The 20,869-nt window shown below is 34.5% G+C and overlaps 1 protein-coding gene across 4 annotated transcripts in view; it reads left to right on the top strand.

Moving 5' to 3' along the window:
• Dmxl1 (Dmx like 1) overlaps nucleotides 1-20,869 on the top strand; it is a 143,357-nt gene that overhangs the window by 76,248 nt on the left and 46,240 nt on the right. For 2 of the 4 annotated variants that reach the window (XM_041659693.1, XM_041659692.1), the window contains exons 24-30: nucleotides 1,490-2,568; nucleotides 3,247-3,438; nucleotides 7,444-7,520; nucleotides 8,336-8,463; nucleotides 8,992-9,222; nucleotides 9,593-9,706; nucleotides 19,111-19,268. In XM_041659693.1, coding sequence (XP_041515627.1) covers nucleotides 1,490-2,568; nucleotides 3,247-3,438; nucleotides 7,444-7,520; nucleotides 8,336-8,463; nucleotides 8,992-9,222; nucleotides 9,593-9,706; nucleotides 19,111-19,268 — 1,979 coding nt within the window. The remainder of the gene's footprint in view (nucleotides 1-1,489; nucleotides 2,569-3,246; nucleotides 3,439-7,443; nucleotides 7,521-8,335; nucleotides 8,464-8,991; nucleotides 9,223-9,592; nucleotides 9,707-19,110; nucleotides 19,269-20,869) is intronic. The other 2 variants (XM_041659694.1, XM_041659695.1) reach the window with 1 other exon arrangement.

Raw genomic sequence — 20,869 nt, 5'->3', positions numbered from 1 at the left:
GGGAGGGTAAGGCAGCCCCTTTTAAGCCTACTTAGGAAAATTTCAGCTCTGGGTAAGTGTACTTTGAAGTGATTGGGTATAGACCCTTATTGATAGAGGAATCATTTTGTGATTGACATCTGGTCAGCAACTGTGGTTGTGGTGTCAGGGATTTGTCTGCTGTGTCAAGTTTTATTTGACTGAAAATAGCAAGAACTGTTCCTGCTTGTGGCCAGGTAGGACCCTGACTGGTTACAAGACTGGATCTACTTGCTGAGGGTCTAGTTGAAGCCAGACATGAGTCAATATAGGATGGTGGGGTAATGTGGGGCAGAGGTCTTAGCAAACATCTGGCTGCTGGAACAACTGACTGTTGTCCCTTCAGTAGTCACATGAGATAAAGATTTTTAAATTGGCTTCTTCATAATGGAGGGAAAACATTGCTTTATTAAACTTTCATGCCTTCTTGTTTTACGAAAATATGTAAATGTTTGTGTGTGTGTTTGTGTGATATTAATGCAAGATTACATTTCTAGAACCATTTAAATCAGGATTCTTTTGAAAGACAAGTGATAATACTGGTTTAATTGATAGTACCAGTGAGATAGTATTTTTTTTTTTTTTTTTTTTTGGTTTTTCGCGACAGGGTTTCTCTGTGGCTTTGGAGCCTGTCCTGGAACTAGCTCTTGTAGACCAGGCTGGTCTCGAACTCACAGAGATCCGCCTGCCTCTGCCTCCCGAGTGCTGGGATTAAAGGCGTGCGCCACCATCGCCTGGTCCAGTGAGATAGTATTATAGGCAGAAAGAAATATTTGAATATGGGATAATTTTAGATTGACTACACAGGACTGAATTTTATATGGAGTGTCAAAGATTAAGAAATTACAGGTAACTCCTAGATTTTTAGCTTGACTAATAGTGAATGATATGATGGAGCACTGATTAGATCAAGAAACCTTCTCCAGTTAGATGATCTTTGGGCAAAGAACTAGTTGAAAGAAGCAAGTTAATCAAAAGAGGTAGGTGGATAAAGGGTGGTAATGGACCAAGGGCACATCAGATAAGCCACCCCAGGGCAAAAGTGTTTTTGTATTTAAGTAGAAATGCTGTGGGGAATTGGGAAATGTGCAAATTAACAACATATAAATGGTGGTTAAGATTATGGGACTGTTGTGAGTTTAACTTGGGGAGTGTGGCTAAAATATAGTATTTATGGTCAGAGAAGACAAGGACTAGCCAAACTGACTGAAGAGATGTATCCAGGGAATAGTGAGAAAAAGAGCTAAGTAATCTATCTATCTGAAGGCATTGTTTATGTTTAAAATACAATTGTAAAATCTTTTCTGTTCAGTGACAAGGAATAATGTGGTCTATATAACATATATAATATTATAATTTGTCCAAGGACCTGGTCAAGTTTCCTCAGAGAAAAGAGGGAATTTTATACAATCATAAATTCTCTGTTCAGATCTTGAGTTTCTCTTGACTTACAAAGTAAATTTGCTTTCAGATCAAGTCGTGATGTCAGCCTGTAATCCTGTAGTTTTTAATTTCTACAATTTTCTAAGAACACATCCACTTTTGCTAAGACGTCATTTTGGATCAACTGATACATTTTCAACTCACATGGCTTTAAGAGGAAAAAGTGGATTGGCTGGAGCAATTAATCTAAATGAAAGAAGATTATTTTTTAGTACTGCTAGTGCTCACCTCAAATCTGGCTGCCCCATGTTGGCTTTGGAAGTATTGTCAAAGATGCCTAAAGTTGTCAAGAAAACAAAACACTTGTGTAGAGCGTCTAGTTTTTTTACTAGTAAAGAGTCTTCTCCATTACAATCAGATGCAAAAGAAGATAAGTCTTCTGCTGTTGACTGGTCACAGTCACTGATAAATGGTTTTGAATCTTCTTCAGAGGGTTCCTCAGAGAGACAGTCAAACTCTACCTTTTCCTTTGACTGGAGCCAACCAAGTGTGGTATTTCAGGATGACTCTTTAGAATTGAAATGGGATAGTGATAATGATGAAGAAAATGAAGATCTTCCTATTTCAATGAAAGAAATAAAATCTTTGCCAAGAAAAGCAGATAAAAAATTAGACGAATTAAGCAGTTACACAGACTCTTTAAGCACACTAGATGAAAGTGACATTTTAAATCCATCAGAAGATATAATTGCTGTTCAACTAAAATTTAGAGCATGTTTAAAGATCCTCACAGTGGAACTTCGTACTTTATCTACTGGCTATGAAATAGATGGTGGGAAATTGCGTTACCAACTTTACCACTGGCTTGAAAAAGAGGTGGTAGCTCTTCAGAGGATCTGTGACTTTTGCTCAGATGCCGAACAGCTGCAGACCACATTTAGTCAAAGTGTAGGGGAATCTGGATTAAGTGAGGATATTGATGATTTGCATCAACAAACAACAGTGAAACAACGGAGAGAAAGTTTCCAGGAAAAAAGACAGTGGCTCTTGAAGTATCAGTCACTTTTGAGAATGTTTCTTAGTTACTGTGTACTTCATGGCTCTCATGGTGGGGGTCTTGCATCTGTGAGAATGGAATTAATCTTACTTTTGCAAGAATCTCAGCAGGTATGTAACATTTTTTGTTTTGTTTCCATGCCAGGTGTCATGTAACTTTAGCTAGTCTAATGTCTCTATGTAGACCAGACTGACCTTGACCTCACAGATATCCTCCTGCCTCTGCAGGTACCTCCCAGGTGCTGGAATTAAAGGCTTGTGCCAGCATGCTGGCAGGTATATAACTTTAACTAGTCAAACATAGAACAGGAACGGGAAGGAGAAGTAATATAATTATGTTAATTAAAATTTTAAAAGCTTTAATTAAAGAGAAAAATACTACCTGTCTGAAGCAGCTTTTGGTGTTGTGTTTTTTATTTTATATTTATACTTGATTTTCTGTGTTACAGTTGCTTTAAGGAATGAATCTGTGTGTAGTCATAGTAGGAATTGGAGGTGCTGTGTCTGTTACAGTTGCAGAACAGATCTTGTTAGGTGTTATGACTTGCTTTGTTTGTAGGAACACCTCAGGTAATGAGCATCACCTTATGGAGGAGTACTAAGGGTATTACTGTTTGAAATACAACTGTAGAAACATTTATGTCCTCAGGTTGTAGCAACTTAAGATATATGTACTTTGAATGCTTTTAAGTTTTAATTTTGAAGCTTTTTGAAAGATCCCCTGAATTTCTTAAGGAGTAGAGTATAACTAAAAATAGTCGTTTAACTTTTTTTCTCTTTATTTTTAAGGAAACGGCAGAGCCAGTATTCCCTAACCCTCTGTCAGAGCAAACTTCAGTGCCTCTTCTCTTCGCTTGTACAGCCAGTGCCAAAACAGTAGTTGCCAATCCATTACTGCACCTTAGTAATCTCACACATGATATTCTACATGCCATAATAAACTTTGATTCACCACCTCATCCTGATAGCCAAAGCAATAAAGTAAGTATGCTTCATTTAAAGCTTTTTTGTTACCAATGTATATTATTTAGATAAAATTATAGATTTTTTATTCTAACATTTTATTCATCTCTAAAACGTTTAGCAGTATTTTCCACATACACTCTCTGTTACACCACTCCTCTTCTTACGTACTCATTTTTTTTTTAATTTTTTTTTTTTTTTATTTTTGCCCTGATTTTTTCCTTTTCCTGAGCAGGCCTCCTCCTACCTTCATTTACTTGTTTTCTGAAGATATAAGAGTTTCTATCAAAACAAAATACAAGATTAGACATAGTATTAATTGTATTAACAATTCCCTGGTTTTAGGTCAGGTTTACTGTTTTATAGGATACTTGAGTTCTTTTTCAGTTCTGTGTGTCAATTGTTTAAGCTTCATTAGCTTCATTAAGATTAAAACATCTGGGCTAAAGAGATGACTTAGTTGCTAAAGACACTACAAACCTGAAAACCTGCACTAGATGCTTTGTATCTACATGGTGGAAGAAGAGATTACTGAAAGTTGTACAAGTTGTCCATGACCTCTATATCCACGTCAAGACACACACAATAAATAATTATACATAAACACAGGTTAAAAATCTACTGTATATGTATATATACATAAATAGATAATATATAAGTATGCATATATTTATATACCTAATATATCTAAATATACACCAAAATGTAATATATATTAGATTTTTAACTGTTTTTATACACACAAATACACACTCACACACATAAAACATCAATGACTCCTTCATCTTTTTGATTTGCATCAAAAGTCTTGTGTATGTGTATTGGTGTGCACATGCCACTGCTCATATGGAGGTCAGAAGACATTTGCAGAACTCAGTTCTCTCTCCACCATGTGAGTTCTGGCGATTTAACTCATTTCATCAGGTTTGGTGACAGGTCAAGACGTTTGGAGCTATCTTGCTGGCCCCTCAAGTTTATAAAGGGTAGAATGCTTTCCGTGGGTGGAATACTATAATTTTTAAAGGATAGATGCTTAATATTTTGGTGTAAAAGCACTAACAAGTAACTAAATTATTCCCATGTCAATACTGAGCTATACATTTTAAAAAGCGTGAGGTATCGTGTTACCTAGCAGAATCATCTGCTAAAAGTTTGAATTCCTAAATTTGTTCCAGATTTATTGAATCACCTGTGAGAGAGGCTCAGGAATAAGTTCGTTACTAACAAACTTGCAACTTCTTTAAAATATGCTAATATTATTATAGATAATTTAATTGATCACACCATCTTCTTATCCATCTTACTGTACTTTATCTCCTGTTGAAACTATATTTCATCTTTCCTCTTGAGATTCCTTTAATGACTGAGTTTAATTGACATTTTCGGCATATCCCTTGGGATTTTTTTTCTGACATTGTCTTAAAATTCCTGCTATCTTCCAGGTTATGATACCATACCAGTTTGATTTTCTGCTGTACTGATAGTAAAATCTCCTTTCCACAATTTTACCCTCTTCAGTTTACTCAATTTTTACAATTTATTTGTTCCCCCCCACACACACTTTTTTTTTACTGTATTACTATACAGTAGAAATCCATAAAGCATGTACTATATAGTTTGGAAATTCATTTCCTAAAAACTGCTCATTTTCAGCAAACTACATTTCTTACTTCTGTTATTTTATTACACTTATATATCCATTTATTTTATAAATTTGTATGTGTGCATATACACTTGAACGCTACAATTCACATGTGGAACTTAGAGCATAGCTCTTGGGAATCACTTTTCTTCTATGTGGGCTCAGGGAGCAAACTCAGACTTGTTGACAAATTCTTTCCCTGCTGGCCTATTAACATCAATTACAGGAATCCATGCTGTATCATATTAGCTTTGCCTTCTTAAATTCCTGTTGCTGGTTAAAAACTATCCTGAAATATGACTGGCTTTAATTTCATTCCATCAATTGACTTGTCATTTCTTTTTTGAGCCAACATGGCTATTTTCTGAACTTACTTGTTTATGCTTGTGATCTCGTGTTGGGTAACTAGATTCTGGGTGATATAGCCTCATTTATTTTCTGGTGATAGACGATTTAATTTTATGTGTCTCATCCTCTAGCAGGCAAGCCAAATGCGTTAAACTGGTCTCTTCAATGAAGTAAAACTGATAGGATGTATGAAAAGTACAGTGGAATAGGAAAGGAGGAAGAGGGAAAGAAATTATCAGTAATTGGCATGTGTGACTGTCTTAGTTTCTATTCTATGTTGTAAAAGAGACATCTGACCAAGGTAGCATATAAAAGAAAAGCATTATATTGGGGCATTTCTTACAGTTTCAGCATATAAATTAGTCCATGATCATTATGATGGGAACTGTGGTAGCAGGCAGGCATGGTGCTGGAGCAGTAGCTGAGAGCTTATATCCTGATCCATAATCAGAAGGCAGAGAGGGAGGGACAAGGCTTGACATGGGCCTTTGAAACCGCAAAGCCCACTCCAATGAAGAACTTCCTCCAACAAGACTATTCCTCCTAATCTTTGAACAGTCGATCAACTAGGAACCAAGCATCCAAATATGGTAGCTTACAGGAGCCATTCTCATGTCAGCCACCATAGTGACTGTGGTGGCTGAGTAGCTCAAGGATCTACACATGCTAAACTTGTGAATAGAAGAACAGACTTTACAGTTCCAGTCCAGGTTCAAAGGTTAAAAAGTAAGTTTATTCTAAAAGTGAACCACTTGATATCTTATATCAAGAGCTTATGTTTCAGTTAGACTCTGAGGACAGAGAAGGGAAGATGCTGACAAAAAAAGTGTTACTTCTTACCCTCTCTTCCAGGTGATTGACAAATGAGAAATCAATCTATTTTAACCAGACTGCTTATTTTATATATTTTTGTCTCCTAGAAATACCCTCAGGCTCACTCAGAGTAATATTTATCCAAGTGTTTGTATACCTCATAGTCCAGTAACACTTGGTTTCTATTTGTTACACAAGAGTGTCAGGGGTTTAAGAGCAACAAGAGTAAAATGTGCCTTTTGAGTTGTAAGCTTAGGACTCTCACATTTCATCTCTTTCATGAGTTAGATAAGTCAGCAGACAATGAATAGAGAAACAGATGCCAGTCCTATCTGGAGAGATACTACCAGTTATTGTTATCATATTTGTATTCTGCCAGCTTGAGTATATGGTATTTTTAACCACAGGTATTATTGACAATTGAAGCCAAATAATCAATTAGACTTTTATCTATCAATACCCATTTTTATCTACATGACATGTTTATACTTCATAATCGGGTAATCTTTTATAATCTAATTTGCTTTCTTCTGCCTTAATCTTCTTTATCCTGGCTTCTGTTATTATTATAGCTCCTGCCATGTCAGGTTAGAATCCTTTCTTCCTTAAACTAATTATTTGCCCTCACTGCCTTTTCCACTTTTCCTTTCTCTGAAGTTTCGTTCTCAGATGACTATGATACATGCTAGCATTTTCTTCGGTGGTCTATCCATAAGTGAACTGTAATTTATTACTGTTACCTATTTATATTTTGTTTAAGAAAAGGCAGATGCATTTTGAATGGTATACTCGTAGCACATGGTTCATATTGTTCTACGTAGTTCATACTTCTCCCCTGCTCTGGAGAAATTTGGTTATAGTTGTATGGTTTGTAATTTCTACCAGAGAACTCTTGTCTTTTCTTTAATATTTCTATAGAATGACTTCTGTGGGTAGATGTTCTTAGGATGACTAAAAGAAGAAAATAGCCTACAGAAGCTAAAGACTTTTCATTTCCGTTTTGGCAAAATCATAACTTATGCCGGGCCTTGGTGGTGCACATCCTTAATCCCAGTATTCGGGAGGCAGAAGCAGAAAGATCTCTTTGAGTTCAAGACCCACCTGATCTACAGAGCTACTTCCAGGAAATCTAGGGCTGTTACAAAGAGAAAACCCTGTCTCAAAAAACAAACAAACAAAAATTCTACTTAAAGTAATTGTGTTTTTTGGTTTTTTTCCAGGTATATGTAATGCATACTTTAGCAGCCTCACTTTCTGCTTGTATTTATCAGTGCCTTTGTGGTAGTCATAACTACAGGTAAATACCTTCTTATGGAATTTAAGATTACTTTCAGTAAACAGTGAGGTTCCCTATATATATGTTATTACCTCAAAATGATACATAACACTGCTTTCAGTAAATGTACTTTTTTTCCATCTTTGAAATTTGAGTTTATGCCTTTATGACAAAGGAAACTGAAGCTAACTCTTTTTTTTGTAATTTATTTAGCTGCCTATAATTGATCACTGCTGTCATGCTAAATACCGTGATAGGTACTGAGAAATTAAAAATAGGTAAAATACTCATTCCTTAAGAACGTTCTCATTAAAAACAGATGAATAGATGATAAATAATAAAACATCATACTTGAGTGATAAATTCTTTAACTTGTTATACAGCAAAAAGCCTGAGGCACGTAGACAAAGAGGTGATTAATATGAAATTGAGAAATTTTTCAAATTTCATGTTTAGGAATTTTCGCTTAATTTTTTAGATATTGGTGCATGCGAGAATTTGCATGGAAATGAAACCAATAGGTAAAAGAATGGATGAAGTTTAAAAAAGAAATGGACATACAAGTTTTAATATCTGTCTTAAAGAGTAAAAAACAGAAGACAGATAATATTTAAATAAATAATGTCAGAGAATTTCAAAGAATTAATGCTAGACTATACACTAGAATGTCAGTTTTCAGCCTTTTAAAATATTATACTGAATATAGAATATGAAAATTCCTAAGCATGAAATTTGAAATATAATTCTTAAACAAAAATTTCCGTTTAAGGTACTTTCGAAGTTGGATGGAATTACATGGAATTTATCTTAGGTTTAAATATTGTTTCTTTTCTTAGTTCATTTCAAGCAAATCAGTTTACTGGAATGGTGTATCAGACAGTACTGCTTGCCCATCGACATTCTTTGAGAACAGGAAGTTTAGATGACTCAGTAACTCCCAACACATCACCAGCTCAATGGCCAGGTATAAGTAATTTACATATATGAGTTATTTTTTTTTAGTCTTATTAGAACTGTTAAGTGATAAAAAGCAGATTGGTTTAATTTTGCCAATTGATTATCATTGTTAAATATTGCTAGATTTGACACCGTTACAAATTCAATGCAAATTCATTTAGTCACAGAAAGCTCTTGTTACACAAGACATTAATAAACAAGTATTTTTTTGATCACTATATTCAAGTAGCTCATCTTGTTAAATTGTTTCTTAAATAGTTTGAAATATTTTATCAAAATATTTGTGTTACTGATGTTTTAATTATGAGATTTGACATAAGTTTTAATTTTCAGTTTATCTAAGTTGCACAGATATTTCAGCAATTGCTCTTAAATCATAATAACCTACTGGTTATGAATCCAGAGGGGGTTATTTAATGCTGATTGAGTAAATTTTTTCAAAAAGTAAAAAGAAGTGTTTAATTTTTAACTTTAAAAGTTTGTTGTTGTTGTTGTTGTTGTTAATGGCAGGATTTTTTTTTTTTTTTGATCCTAGGAATAAATTGCCTAATACAACTTTTGAATTCTTCTGGTGAAGAAGCCCAATCAGGACTTACAGTCTTGCTTTGTGAAATTCTCACAGCAGTGTATCTTAGTCTGTTTATTCATGGGCTGGCAACACATTCTAGTAATGAACTGTTTCGGATTGTAGCCCACCCCCTAAATGAAAATATGTGGTCTGCAGTATTTGGTGGAGGAGTGCAGGCACACTCAAAAGGCTTATCTGGTAAGTTGTTCCTGTCTCTCTTCTTCCTCCCCCTTTTCCTTTCTTATCTCTTCTTCCTCTCATTTTTTTTAAAGCTGAAACTTTATTCATTTGGATAGCTTTGTTAAATGTAATTATGTTTTAATTTTGTGTCAGAGAGCTCTTGTTATTATACAAGACAGTCAGCAAATAATAATGTGGTAAGAAAATGAAATATTAAAGCTTCTGGTCTAATTTTCAGTCTTTTAACATACTCCTGCATTGATGATTAGACTATTTAATGTACTTGAATTTGTTTCTTATTATTAAAATGTTCATTTCTTTTGCAATACTCTGTCACTTTGAATTTGTTCTATTCCAAATACAGATTTTTCTCTTCTTTCTTTGGCAGGAAGGCACTTTGCTATGCCTAGCCCCCACCAGGTAGTCGTATTCTCCATGGAATGTGTGGGCTTTTCCAAAGCTCTTTCAGCCATCAGTTCTCATAGCCCTCCCACTCTTGAAGGCAAGATCTTAGCTTTAGAAATAGGTTGTTACTATTTAGCTTGCTTTGTGTTGTTTTCGCAGGTTTGCATAGAGTGGGATAGTTTGTTTTGGCATTTAAGAAAAATTGACAATTTCTTTTACTCAAGCCATATTTTTGATTTAAAACAATGATTAGCATTTTATAAAGTTCTTTCTGCTATTCCATACTAGTTTCAAATACTTGGTTGTGGATATTTTCTATCCCTTAAATTTTAACATCTTTAAGTGTACAAAACCAAAAGAAAAAGATTGCTAGGAAATCACAATATGGCTTGAAATGACCTAAAAAGCATTTCCCATGAGGCTGCTTTATGATTTGCATATTATGACTGGCTATTAGTTTTTGGATTTCTAAGTGTTTTTAATACCACGAAAAGTAAATATTTTAAGTAATTGTATCCTTTCATTTCTGATGTTATAACCACATGTATTCTATTTAAATAAAATTAAAACAACGTACTTGTTCAACTTGAAAATAACTTTCATGATGTTTTTCAAACTTCTTTTGTGATTTATTAACGACATGATAGTATTGGTTTTCCAGTTTTGTGGATTATTTGGAATAGATTTTGGACTTAATTTATAATACTGGGAAACCTGTTACTATACTAACATTAAATTTTTTAAAATTATTAAAATATATGTAAATTTGAATCTTCAAATAGAAATTGGAAAACAATTTTAAATGCTTTTTAAAAGAAACCCTTTTAAAAGAAATCACATTTATAAATGAAGCCCAGAAAGATTATCTCTGAATTTTAATCCACTTCTTCCATATTGCCTTTAAGTACTTAGACCCGTACCTGTATATATTTGTAGGGTTAAATATTTATTATTTGGAAGGTAAGATGGTTGGCAAACGACTTGACGAGAAAATATAATTAGATTTGGATTCATAATTTAAAAAAAAAATCCTTGTAGGGCTGGAGAGATAGTTTAGCGGTTAAGAACACTTGCTTTTGTGGAATACCCAGGTTTGAATCCCAGCACCCTTGTGGAAGCTCACAACTTTGTAGCTCCAGTTCCAGGGAACCAACATTCTCTTCTGATCTTAATAGGCACCAGGCATGTATTTGATGCACAGACATGCATGCAAGTGAAACACTCATATAAATAAAATAAGTATTTTAAAAAGTTTTAAAAGCATTGTTAAAGCCCATACATACCCTCATAAGTAAATATTTTTAGATTTTTTTTAAATGATCTTCTGTAATAGAAGAAAAAAGTCGTTATCTTGTTAAAATACTTAATAGTCCTTCTTAGCAATATTGACACACTTTTCACTAAGCTGTGATCCCATAGAATTGTACAACAAAAGTCTTGGTAGGTTAGCTTCTACTTTATCCTCACATTGAAACTGTTCATTTATCTGTCACTCTTACATTTTAATCCATACTCTTTCTGCTCTTCAACAGCTGGGGGGTTGTGGGGGTGGGGATACGACTTAAAACAAACTGAGTTCATTTTTGGGTACAGAGACCTTTTGGAGTATCAGTCTTCTCTTGTAGCACTAAAGCAGCAATAGACAAAAATTAATAAATATGACTGTGTTTCAGTAAAATGTTGGATATAAAAATAGGTCGTAAACCAGATATGATGGTACACATCTTTCAATCCCAGCACTTTGGAGACAGAGACAGAGAAATCTCTGAGTTCAAGGTCTGCCTTGTCTATTATAGTGAGTTCCATCCAGGACAGACAGAACTTAAAAAAAAAAAAGGGTCATATTTTGACAGCCTTTGAGATACAAAGTTTTTGTTACACTTTATAGCTTCTGCTTTTAAGAACTAAAGTTACCATTTCATGTCTAGAAAGGTTTTGTGAAATGACAGATGCCATCAGAGTGATAATTGTCATTTTTCCCTCTGTGACCCTTTCTTTTAAGAAGTTCAGAAGCTAAGACAGTTTTGGCTCCTCTACTGAAAGGTCCAGTGCTGATGTGGCTGCCCACAGATTTCATACCATCTCGTCTTGTACTAAAGCCCACTACACTGTCTCACTAATCCTTTTGTTCTGAATTAAAACATTTTTTCTTTTTCCTTAAAATTGCAGATTTAAGTTCAAATTTACTTTACATATGAAATTTATCTGTTTATCAAAATATTAAACATTTTAGTTTTGAGAATAGTTTTTAAAGTTACTTCCCATGGTATATTTTCTATCAATTAAAAAACTATGAAATTTACCTTGACTGTATTTTTCATATATCTGAGTTCTAGAAAAAAATTTTCAAACTTTGACATAAATAGATTCATAGGTCATGGAGTTAATGATTAAATTGATAATTGGTAAATTAATTTTTGCTTTATTTTTAATATTTTAAAAAACATTAAGGCTTAAATATTTAAGTGAAATTTAAATTTATTTTATAAATCAAATTTATAAATTTATTTAAGGGATAAATTTTGGTAAGCAATGTTATCATATGGTTTAAGATGAAAAGTATATTTTTAGCCTGGTCTTAGCTTCAACTGTTTCTTTTTCTTTGATACTGAAAATTGAGCCCAGAACCATGTTTATGTTAGGCAAGCTGCTACCAATGAACCAGATTATGAGCCCCAGTTCTACATGTTTATGAAGAGCCTTACTCAAAGGTCAGGTTGATTCTTATTTAAACACTTATATTTATTGCTTGTAGGCAAAAATATCATTATGTAGTTGTAAAGATCTTAATAAATGATAATCCTAACCATTTTTTCAGATAATAAAAAATAAGCAAATAACCAAAAATTATCTGTATGTTTATCCATTTGGATTGGGTATAGGCCAGCCAAATGAAATATTTAAAACACAGTTATCTTGTGGTAAGGTTGGATGTAAACATCCATCTTATGCTCACCTGTCTTTGAGAACTTAAAAACTATTTTGGATAACAAGTGCGCTTAGAGGAGCTATGAATGATGTGACTTACAGGAAAGGCTCTTGGTTCCAAACTACTCTAGTTTGAAAGGAAACATGGAGGAAAGAAGTGAAGGGAGAGGAGTGAGAGACTGAAGTGGGAAAGGGAAGCAGTGGATAACAGAGTACTGGCAGTCAGAAACAGCCAGTCCTGTGAACAGGAGAAAACTCAGAACCAAAGTACAGTCAAGGTAAACAACTGAATGACGGCAGTTAGTGTGAAAGGAAACTCTTAAAATCTTGGTTTTTAGACACATTATTGTATTTTTAAAGCACAGCAATCTGAGGAATTTTAGGTGCTGTGCTTTAAAAATACAATAATGTGTCTAAAAACCAAGAGTTTGGTTGTATTAATATTCAGTGTACATTGTTGACCAAGGGGATTATCTTCATTTCTTTTCCTGTTGCTACAATAAAATACCCAGGCAAAAGCTACTTAAGGAAATTTATTTTAGCTCCCAGTTGAAGGTAGAGTCGTCATTTTGTAAAGTCAGATCAGGAAGAGCTTGAAGCCTGGTCATGTCATTTCTGCATTTTGAGGTGAAGAACAGTGAATGCCTGCTGCTTCTCAACTTCCTCTCTCTCTACTTAAGTAATCCAGGACCCCAACCAGGAAGTGACACTACTCTTAATAGCACCTCAATCAGCAATGAGGTAACCCCACAGGCATGCCCAGAGGCCTAGTCTCCTGTGTACTTCCAGATGCTGTCAAGTTTAACCATGGCTTTAACCATCACTAGGATAAATAATGTATTTCAGAAAGTCAGTGCTAATTGAGTCAGCATTAAAATGTATGTATTTTAAGTTTTTAAATTTAGCCAAATGAAAATTGAGAAGTGTAGAATATTGTTTTCCTAACAAATCATTATTCAAATACTGTGTATTGGAAATGAAATACTTGTTTTGGGATGCCTAAATATATGTTCTCTAAAAAGTGTTTTCAAATTTCATGCTAGAAAAGGCATTTGAAGTTTGGTATTTGTGTTTCTTCTGATATAAATTCTCATCTCAAGTGTTTTGAAATAATGGTCTCATGGACTAAATTATAGGTTTTTATTTTCCTGCATGTCTCGTATACTTTGTTCTAATCGTTTTGCTGACTGTTACAGTTTGTTTTTTGTTGCTTTGCTAAAACACTCTGACCGAAAGAAACTTGGGCATCAGAGAAATTCAGGGCAGGAACCTGGAGGCAGAAGCCATGGAGGAACTGTACTTCTGGGATGCTCCCTGGCTCATGCTCAGCCAGCTTTCTTATGTAGCCCCTGTGGCTACTTGGCTATTAAGGACAGCCTAGGATTCTTAATCAAAAAGTTAATAATTTAAATAACTTACTAACTTAAATGTTAATGAAATTTCTCTTTGTAAATTTTGCATCACATGAAAATTTTGATATTTATAATTAAATTGTAGTAATTATGTATACTTGTGGTATTTTTATTTTCTGATAATTGTTAAAGTTGAAAACTAGCAAGAGCAATTTTTTAAAATTATTATTTTTGCAAACAGTTAGAAATCCATATTTTTGCTTCTTGTATTATCATTTTTAGAAATAATTTTTAGAATTTTGCCTCTTGTGAGAAAAAAAAACTTGTGAATTTTGTCTTCTCAATAAATTTACAGAAAATTTTATCTCCTAACTGTAGAATGAAACATAAAATGAGTATTTTACTTTTGGTAAGCCTGTTATATCATCTTTCTCTGAAACTGCTAATGATAGGTATTTTGAAGACATTTAAAATTATCCCTGATCTTTTATTATTTATACTAAATATAGTCAGAAAATCCAAATCATTTATATATATAGAACTTGTATGAAAGCTCAGTGTTTCCTTAGTGACTATTACATACTATTACAATCATCCCTTTAGCAGAATAACATTTTTTACCAGAAGATGCAAAGGCATAACGTTTGAATGGCAGTGACTAAACACAGGTGAGCATGGGAAACACTCATCACTGGTGAAGAACTTCTAAAATACGACCAGCTATGAAAACAACTCACTTTAGAAGGAAATTAATTCATGTTTGTTAGTCTTAGGTTTTTAGTGAGGGCCATGTCATATCAAGTTTCCCTTTGTGTTTAAATAGCACTTATTTTTGTGAGAATGGGAGATAAAAGAAGCTTTCCAGGAGGGCTTGAAAGAAATGTAAATGTACTTTTTGTACAGATAAGTAGTCTTTTAATTTCATTATTAAGGCTGTTCCTTTTGATATACAAAGCTAGAAGCAATAGGAAAAAGTCTACCTGATCCAGATGCCATCAGTGGGTAAAGATATTTAATAAGATTATTAAAACTAAGCATATTTTCTTTTGTAAACTTTTTTTCCTGACCCCCCCCCCCCCTTTTTTTGGCCATTTCAAGTCTACAACAAAATGGATTGAATATATTTCCAACATGGGGCTTTTGTAATAATTTAGAGTTAGTATTCCAATACAGTGACCATAGGTCTTTTGATTATAAAACCCTGCTTACAGAACATGAGTCACAGCATTAGACCTGTGTGCTCATGTGCTCACAGTACTATAGAGACTGTCTTCTTTCTCCTCCAGCCATGTTCCCTCTCCTCTCTTTTTCTCTCTTTCTTTCATCCTCCCCATTTCTTATTTTCTGCCTCTGTGCCCTGCTTTAAACTTCTCTCCAGCTCTTCCCTTTCTTTTCTCCCCTTCTCTTACCAATAACAGCTTTGGTAGTTTCTTGCTATTTTTCAGTGAATTATTTTCACATCAACTATCTAGGAATCTGCTTTGGTATAGGATTTTTGAGAAAAATTTGCTACTTCCAATTCAAATATTTATAAATTTATTTATTTTGTAAGACAGCATCTCACTATATATATAGTCCTGGCTGGTCTGGAACTCACTTTGTAAATGATGCTAGCCTTAACTTCAGAGATCTGCCTGCCTCTACCTCCAAAGATCTGAAACTAAAGCTGTGTGTTACCATGTCCAGCTTGTAAATTTATTTTTATGAATACTACAGACCAGTTACAAAGTAGTATATGAGGTAATGATTTTAGAAGGACCCTGAGAATCAAATGTTGTTATACCTGAATAGTATCATGTCAGTTTTTGAAAATTATTAATATTATTTATTTAAGAAGAAAACTTCATTTAATTCATTGCTTCTTTATTATTTCCCTTTTTGGATTCTTTGAAGTTTATTTGTAGATTTCAGGTAGGTTTGTATCTAAAGTACCCTATAAGAAACTAAGTACTTAGCCTGAATTGCCTTGCTAAAAACCAGAAATTAATTTGGGATTAATTTTTTATTAAACTTTAAATGTCCTATATCTTTTTCATATCTCTATTTCCTTCAACATTAACTATTTAAGTTATCAGTAAACAATTTACCCTTTCCTCCTGCATTTGGGACTAACTGTTAAAGTCCTGCATTATGAATTTTATGTACTCCTGACATTCTCTGTAAGAACCCCAAAGATAAGTTGGCTTTCAGTAGAAAAGGAGGAAATGAAATAGTTCTGCTGATTGTGTTAAGATCTTAAGTAAGTAGTGTTTAAATCTGGCTACAAAATACTGTTATATCTGCTTTAAAATGGTAAGCTCGGGCTGGAGAGGTAACTCAGTAATGTGCTTGCTATGGAAGTGTGAGGACTGAGTTCAGTCTTTAGAATCCACAGAAAAACATATTGATACATGCCTGTTATCCCAGCACTGGGGAAGTTGAGGGGAGAACAGGTGGATCCGGGGGCTTACAGGCCAGTCAGCTAAATTACTTGGTGATTCCAGGCTGGCAGCAGACTCTGATTCACATAACCAGGTAGGTAGGTGGCATTATTGAGAAACAACACGTGAGGCTGTACTCTGGCTTCCATGTGTATGTAGAAATGTGTGCATGCAGTCCCAGTACACAATACCATGTACACCTCATACACCACACACCACATACACAAAGAACAATGATAAAATAAACGTTAAGCTTTCTAACTTTTTAACTTTTTTTTAATATTTATTTATTTATTATGTATACAATATTCTGTCTGTATGTCTGAAGGCCAGATGAGGGCGCCAGACGTCTTTACAGATGGTTGTGAGCCACCATGTGGTTGCTGGGAATTGAACTCAGGACCTTTGGAAGAGCAGGCAATGCTCTTAACTACTGAGCCATCTCTCCAGCCCCACTTCTTAACTTTCATTGTGTTATTTTTCTTATTGTACAGGTTACCTGTGGCCATTTTCATGCATGTATGTAATGTACTTGGAGCATATTCAGTCCCACTAATTCATATTATCCTTCCCTTTCTCACTTCTGCGCTTTGGTTTGTTGTGTTCTTATCACAGTAATATCTTCATGGTAACAAATCTAGTAATACAAGAAAACTTATAGAAAGCAGTGTTTCATTTCTTATTCCTTTAGTTTCATATTCCCATGCCTTAGTGTAACCTCACACACATTTCTCTTTCATATCTTTTGGGAATGACTTTAACATTTCTAAATATCTGTAATACAGAATTGCTGAGAGTCAGATCAGGATGTTCAGGAAAGGAAGGGATATTTGTCTACAAAATCTATTTTGACATGAAAACCTATTAGTCAAAAAAGAATTAAGTTTTTAAAATTTAGGACATTTTTTTTTATTCTGTCAGGCTTTTCATCCCATGCATACCTTTGTTTTTTTTTTCTTTTTTTATAAATTAAATTTATTCATTTATTTTACATCTCAACTGCAGTTCCCCTTCCCTTCTCTCCTATTCCCCTCTGCCCCATCCAGTCCTCCGTTTTTGTTCAGAAAGGGACAGTCTTCTTGTGGGTATCAGCAAAGCATGGCATATCAAGGTAAGGTAGGACTGAGCTCCTCGCCTTACATTAAGGCTGAGCAAGACAACCCAATATGAAGAATAATTTCCAAGAGCCAGCCAAAGTGTTAAGGACAGCTATTGCTCCCATTGTTTGTAGACCAAGCTACACAACTGAACCCCACCCCACCCCCCAGCTCCCGCTTTTACAATTCTCTCTCTCATTATCAGAATATCCGGAGCTTGTCCCAAAGCTTAGCAATGGGTTTCTGCATCTGTTTTCATCAGTCAGTGGATAAAAGCATGTCTTTGTTTTTGTATTAGCTACATTTTATCCTCTTCGTTTCTCTTAGATACTTTATAAGGTCTACATCCAGTTTCTGCTCCATTTAATTTTAGAATGTTTGTTAATATGTACAATGTATATATTAGAAATTTGATTGTTAATTATCAGATACTAATAAAAGTTTATACAGATTTCAATTTACAAATTTAATCATTTAATAGATGAAATAACAGTGGAACCACTATTATATACTATCTTTAGAATATGCACGTGTCATTCATCTTTTCCAAAATCACATAATTTACTACATTAAGCTTAAGTTATTGTTGCTTGATATATTGCATGTGCATGTTGTATTTTAAAGTTGAATAGTTCCAAATGATAAATCAAAATTGTAATTAAGACACAAAACTTACATCCCTTCCTAAGGTAAGTAAATCTCATTTGGAATCATTAGAGACAAATATTGTTTTGCTTAATATAAATTGTTTGCCTATTAGGTCATGCTATGTCTATAAGACCCCTGTTTGTCTACATTTGATAATGTGTCTTATAACTTAGTTTTTGTTAAATATTTTTATAGCCTGTGGATATGTAGCTCAGTGATGCAATAATTGCATGGCATGTGCAAGGGCCCTGGCTTTGATCACTGGTACCATAAAATCTTTTAAATCAAGCTCCCTATAATTTTTGCTTTTCGTATACTTATTATTTTTAGTTTTATAGGGTAAATCCTGAGAGAATGCTGTCTAATTTTAAAGTTTTTAGAAGCTAAAATAAAGACTGAGTTTTCTCTTTTGTGTAATTCTAACAACTAGAAAGTTCATCTTTAACCCATTTTTCAAGTTGTAATAAATGCAATTTAATTATGGAAGTCAAAATATTAAAAATATTTTCTAATAAAAATGTATTTTAAATGTATAATGAGACCATTTTGTTACTGTACAATCTGAAATGTGGTATTATTTTTAATTCATATATATATATAACATATTGACATTATGTTATCTATTTTTTTTAAAGTGCTTATTGGGGTAGCTTACTGGCAATAAAAAATCTGTGTTTAATGTGCATAAATCCCTGGTTGATTCTCCTGTAAACCTCTTCCCCTTAAAAACCGTGAAGTAGAAGGATATAGGAAATTTCTATCATAATCCTAACTAAATTGTAGAGTGATTTTTTTTTTGGTTGTCAGACATTACGTCTATTATACACTATATACAACATATAAGTTATCATTCAGATAATTGTGGACAAGTTAAGGTAAAAGCAAAAGTTGCTACACAGAGTGATTTTTTTTCTTCCTTTTCGTACCTGCTTTTTCAAGTGCTCTATACTTTCATAATCATATTTTAGTTTATGTGTGTTGTTTGTAGTTATCTTTTGTAAAGATTACAGTTGGACATAGTACTTTAATAATTTATTCTCTTTGTTTCTTTATTAGTTGAAGGAGAAAAACAAAACAAACATTTTAGTCCATCAAAAGTATCTTGCAGAGAATCTACCCCTATAACCTCTTCCTCAGTAAATCAGGAGTCACTGGCAGTAAAAGAGAAGTTTATCCCACCTGAGCTAAGTATCTGGGACTACTTCATAGCCAAGGTAATAAAACATTGATACACAGAACAATGTTCATGTAGTCAAATGGGAACAAGTGGTCTAAAGTGAGTGATTATAATGCTTTTGGAAAATTGTTTTTTCTCTTTATGGAATTATTAGACAGGTTTCATTAGCCCCATTATTGTTTCTAGGCTGGTTATTTTTTCTCCTTTAGGTTTTACTTAAATGCTACTTTTCATAGAGGCCTTCTATGGTCAGCTTTTACTTTTCTCCATCTTAATCCCCCCCCCCCCTTTTTGGTAACACTTAATACATTTTTTTCTTGAATTTTACTTAATTTTTTACTTACTTGCTTAACTTTACTACCAAAAATGTAAAACTGTTAGATGGCATTGGATGTGATTCTTTTAAACATTCTTGTGTCAAGCCAGTTTATGCTATCAAATGCCTAATGCTTGAGAGAGAGGTTAAAGAAGGATAACCACAAGGCAAAGACTAGCCTGGGCTTCATAGTGAGACCTTTTCAGAGGGGTAGGGGAGGAAAGGATTGTGTAGATATTAGATATATCTCAAGTAGACTTTTGGGTGACATTCCTAAGAAATTTTTTATTGGTGAGGTCACCCAGACACAGAAAGACAAACATTGTATGTACTAACTCATAAGTGGATATTAGACATAAAGCAAAGGATAACCTGCCTACAGCCCACAACTCCACCCCCGCACCCCCCCACCCCCGGAAAGGCAAGTAGACAAGATCTCTTTAGTAACATGGCAGTGGCGGGGGTACTGGGGAGGGTGGGCGAGGAAGAGATTATGAGGGATTGGCAAGATCAAATTGGGTGAAGGACAGAGAGTGAGAGCAAGGAAAGAGATAAGGGAGCTATTATGGGGTTAGCAGGAAACCAATTAAGAATCTAAGCAATAATGGAGAGGGTACCTTAAATGCCCTTCCTCTGTAATCAGATTGATGACTACCTTAATGGTCATCATAGAACCTTCATTCAGTATCTAATGGAAGCAGTTGCAGAGCTAAGCACTGGGCCAAACTCCTGGAGTCCAGCCATACAGAGGGAGGAGCAATATTACAAGCAGAAGGGCCAACACCATGATGGGAAAACCCACAGAAACAAAAACAGTCCCCAAGCTAGTGAGACTAACAGCTGAAGAACCTGCATAAGAATGAATGAGGCTCTCTGAATGTGGGTGACAGTTGTGTGGCTTAGGCAGTTTTTGGGGCCACTAGCAGTGGAACCAGAATGTATCCCTAGTGTGTGAACTGGCTCTTCTCAGCCCATTCCCTATGGAGGGATCCCTTGCTCAGCCTTGATACGGGGAAGGGCCTTGGTTCCACCTCAAGTGATGTAACAGACTTGCTGACTCCCCATGAGAGTCCTCACCCTCTTGAGGAATGGATGGGGGCAGGGTAGCAAGAAGATGGGGAAAGTAGAAGAATGAGAAGGAAAGGGAACTGGCTTTGATATGCAAATAATATTGTTTTTTGGGCTGGAGAGATGGCTCAGTGGTTAAGAGCATTGCCTGCTCTTCCAAAGGTCCTGAGTTCAATTCCCAGCAACCACATGGTGGCTCACAACCATCTGTAATGAGGTCTGGTGCCCTCTTCTGGCCTGCAGACATACGGACA

The sequence above is a fragment of the Microtus oregoni genome, unplaced genomic scaffold, assembly GCF_018167655.1.
Source record: "Microtus oregoni isolate MIOR12 unplaced genomic scaffold, Mior012 000011F_ref0000422, whole genome shotgun sequence".
In the NCBI taxonomy this organism is placed as follows: Eukaryota; Metazoa; Chordata; class Mammalia; order Rodentia; family Cricetidae; genus Microtus; species Microtus oregoni.
The sequence above is the reverse complement of the archived record's forward strand: the minus strand, read 5'-3'. Positions and strand labels throughout refer to the sequence as shown.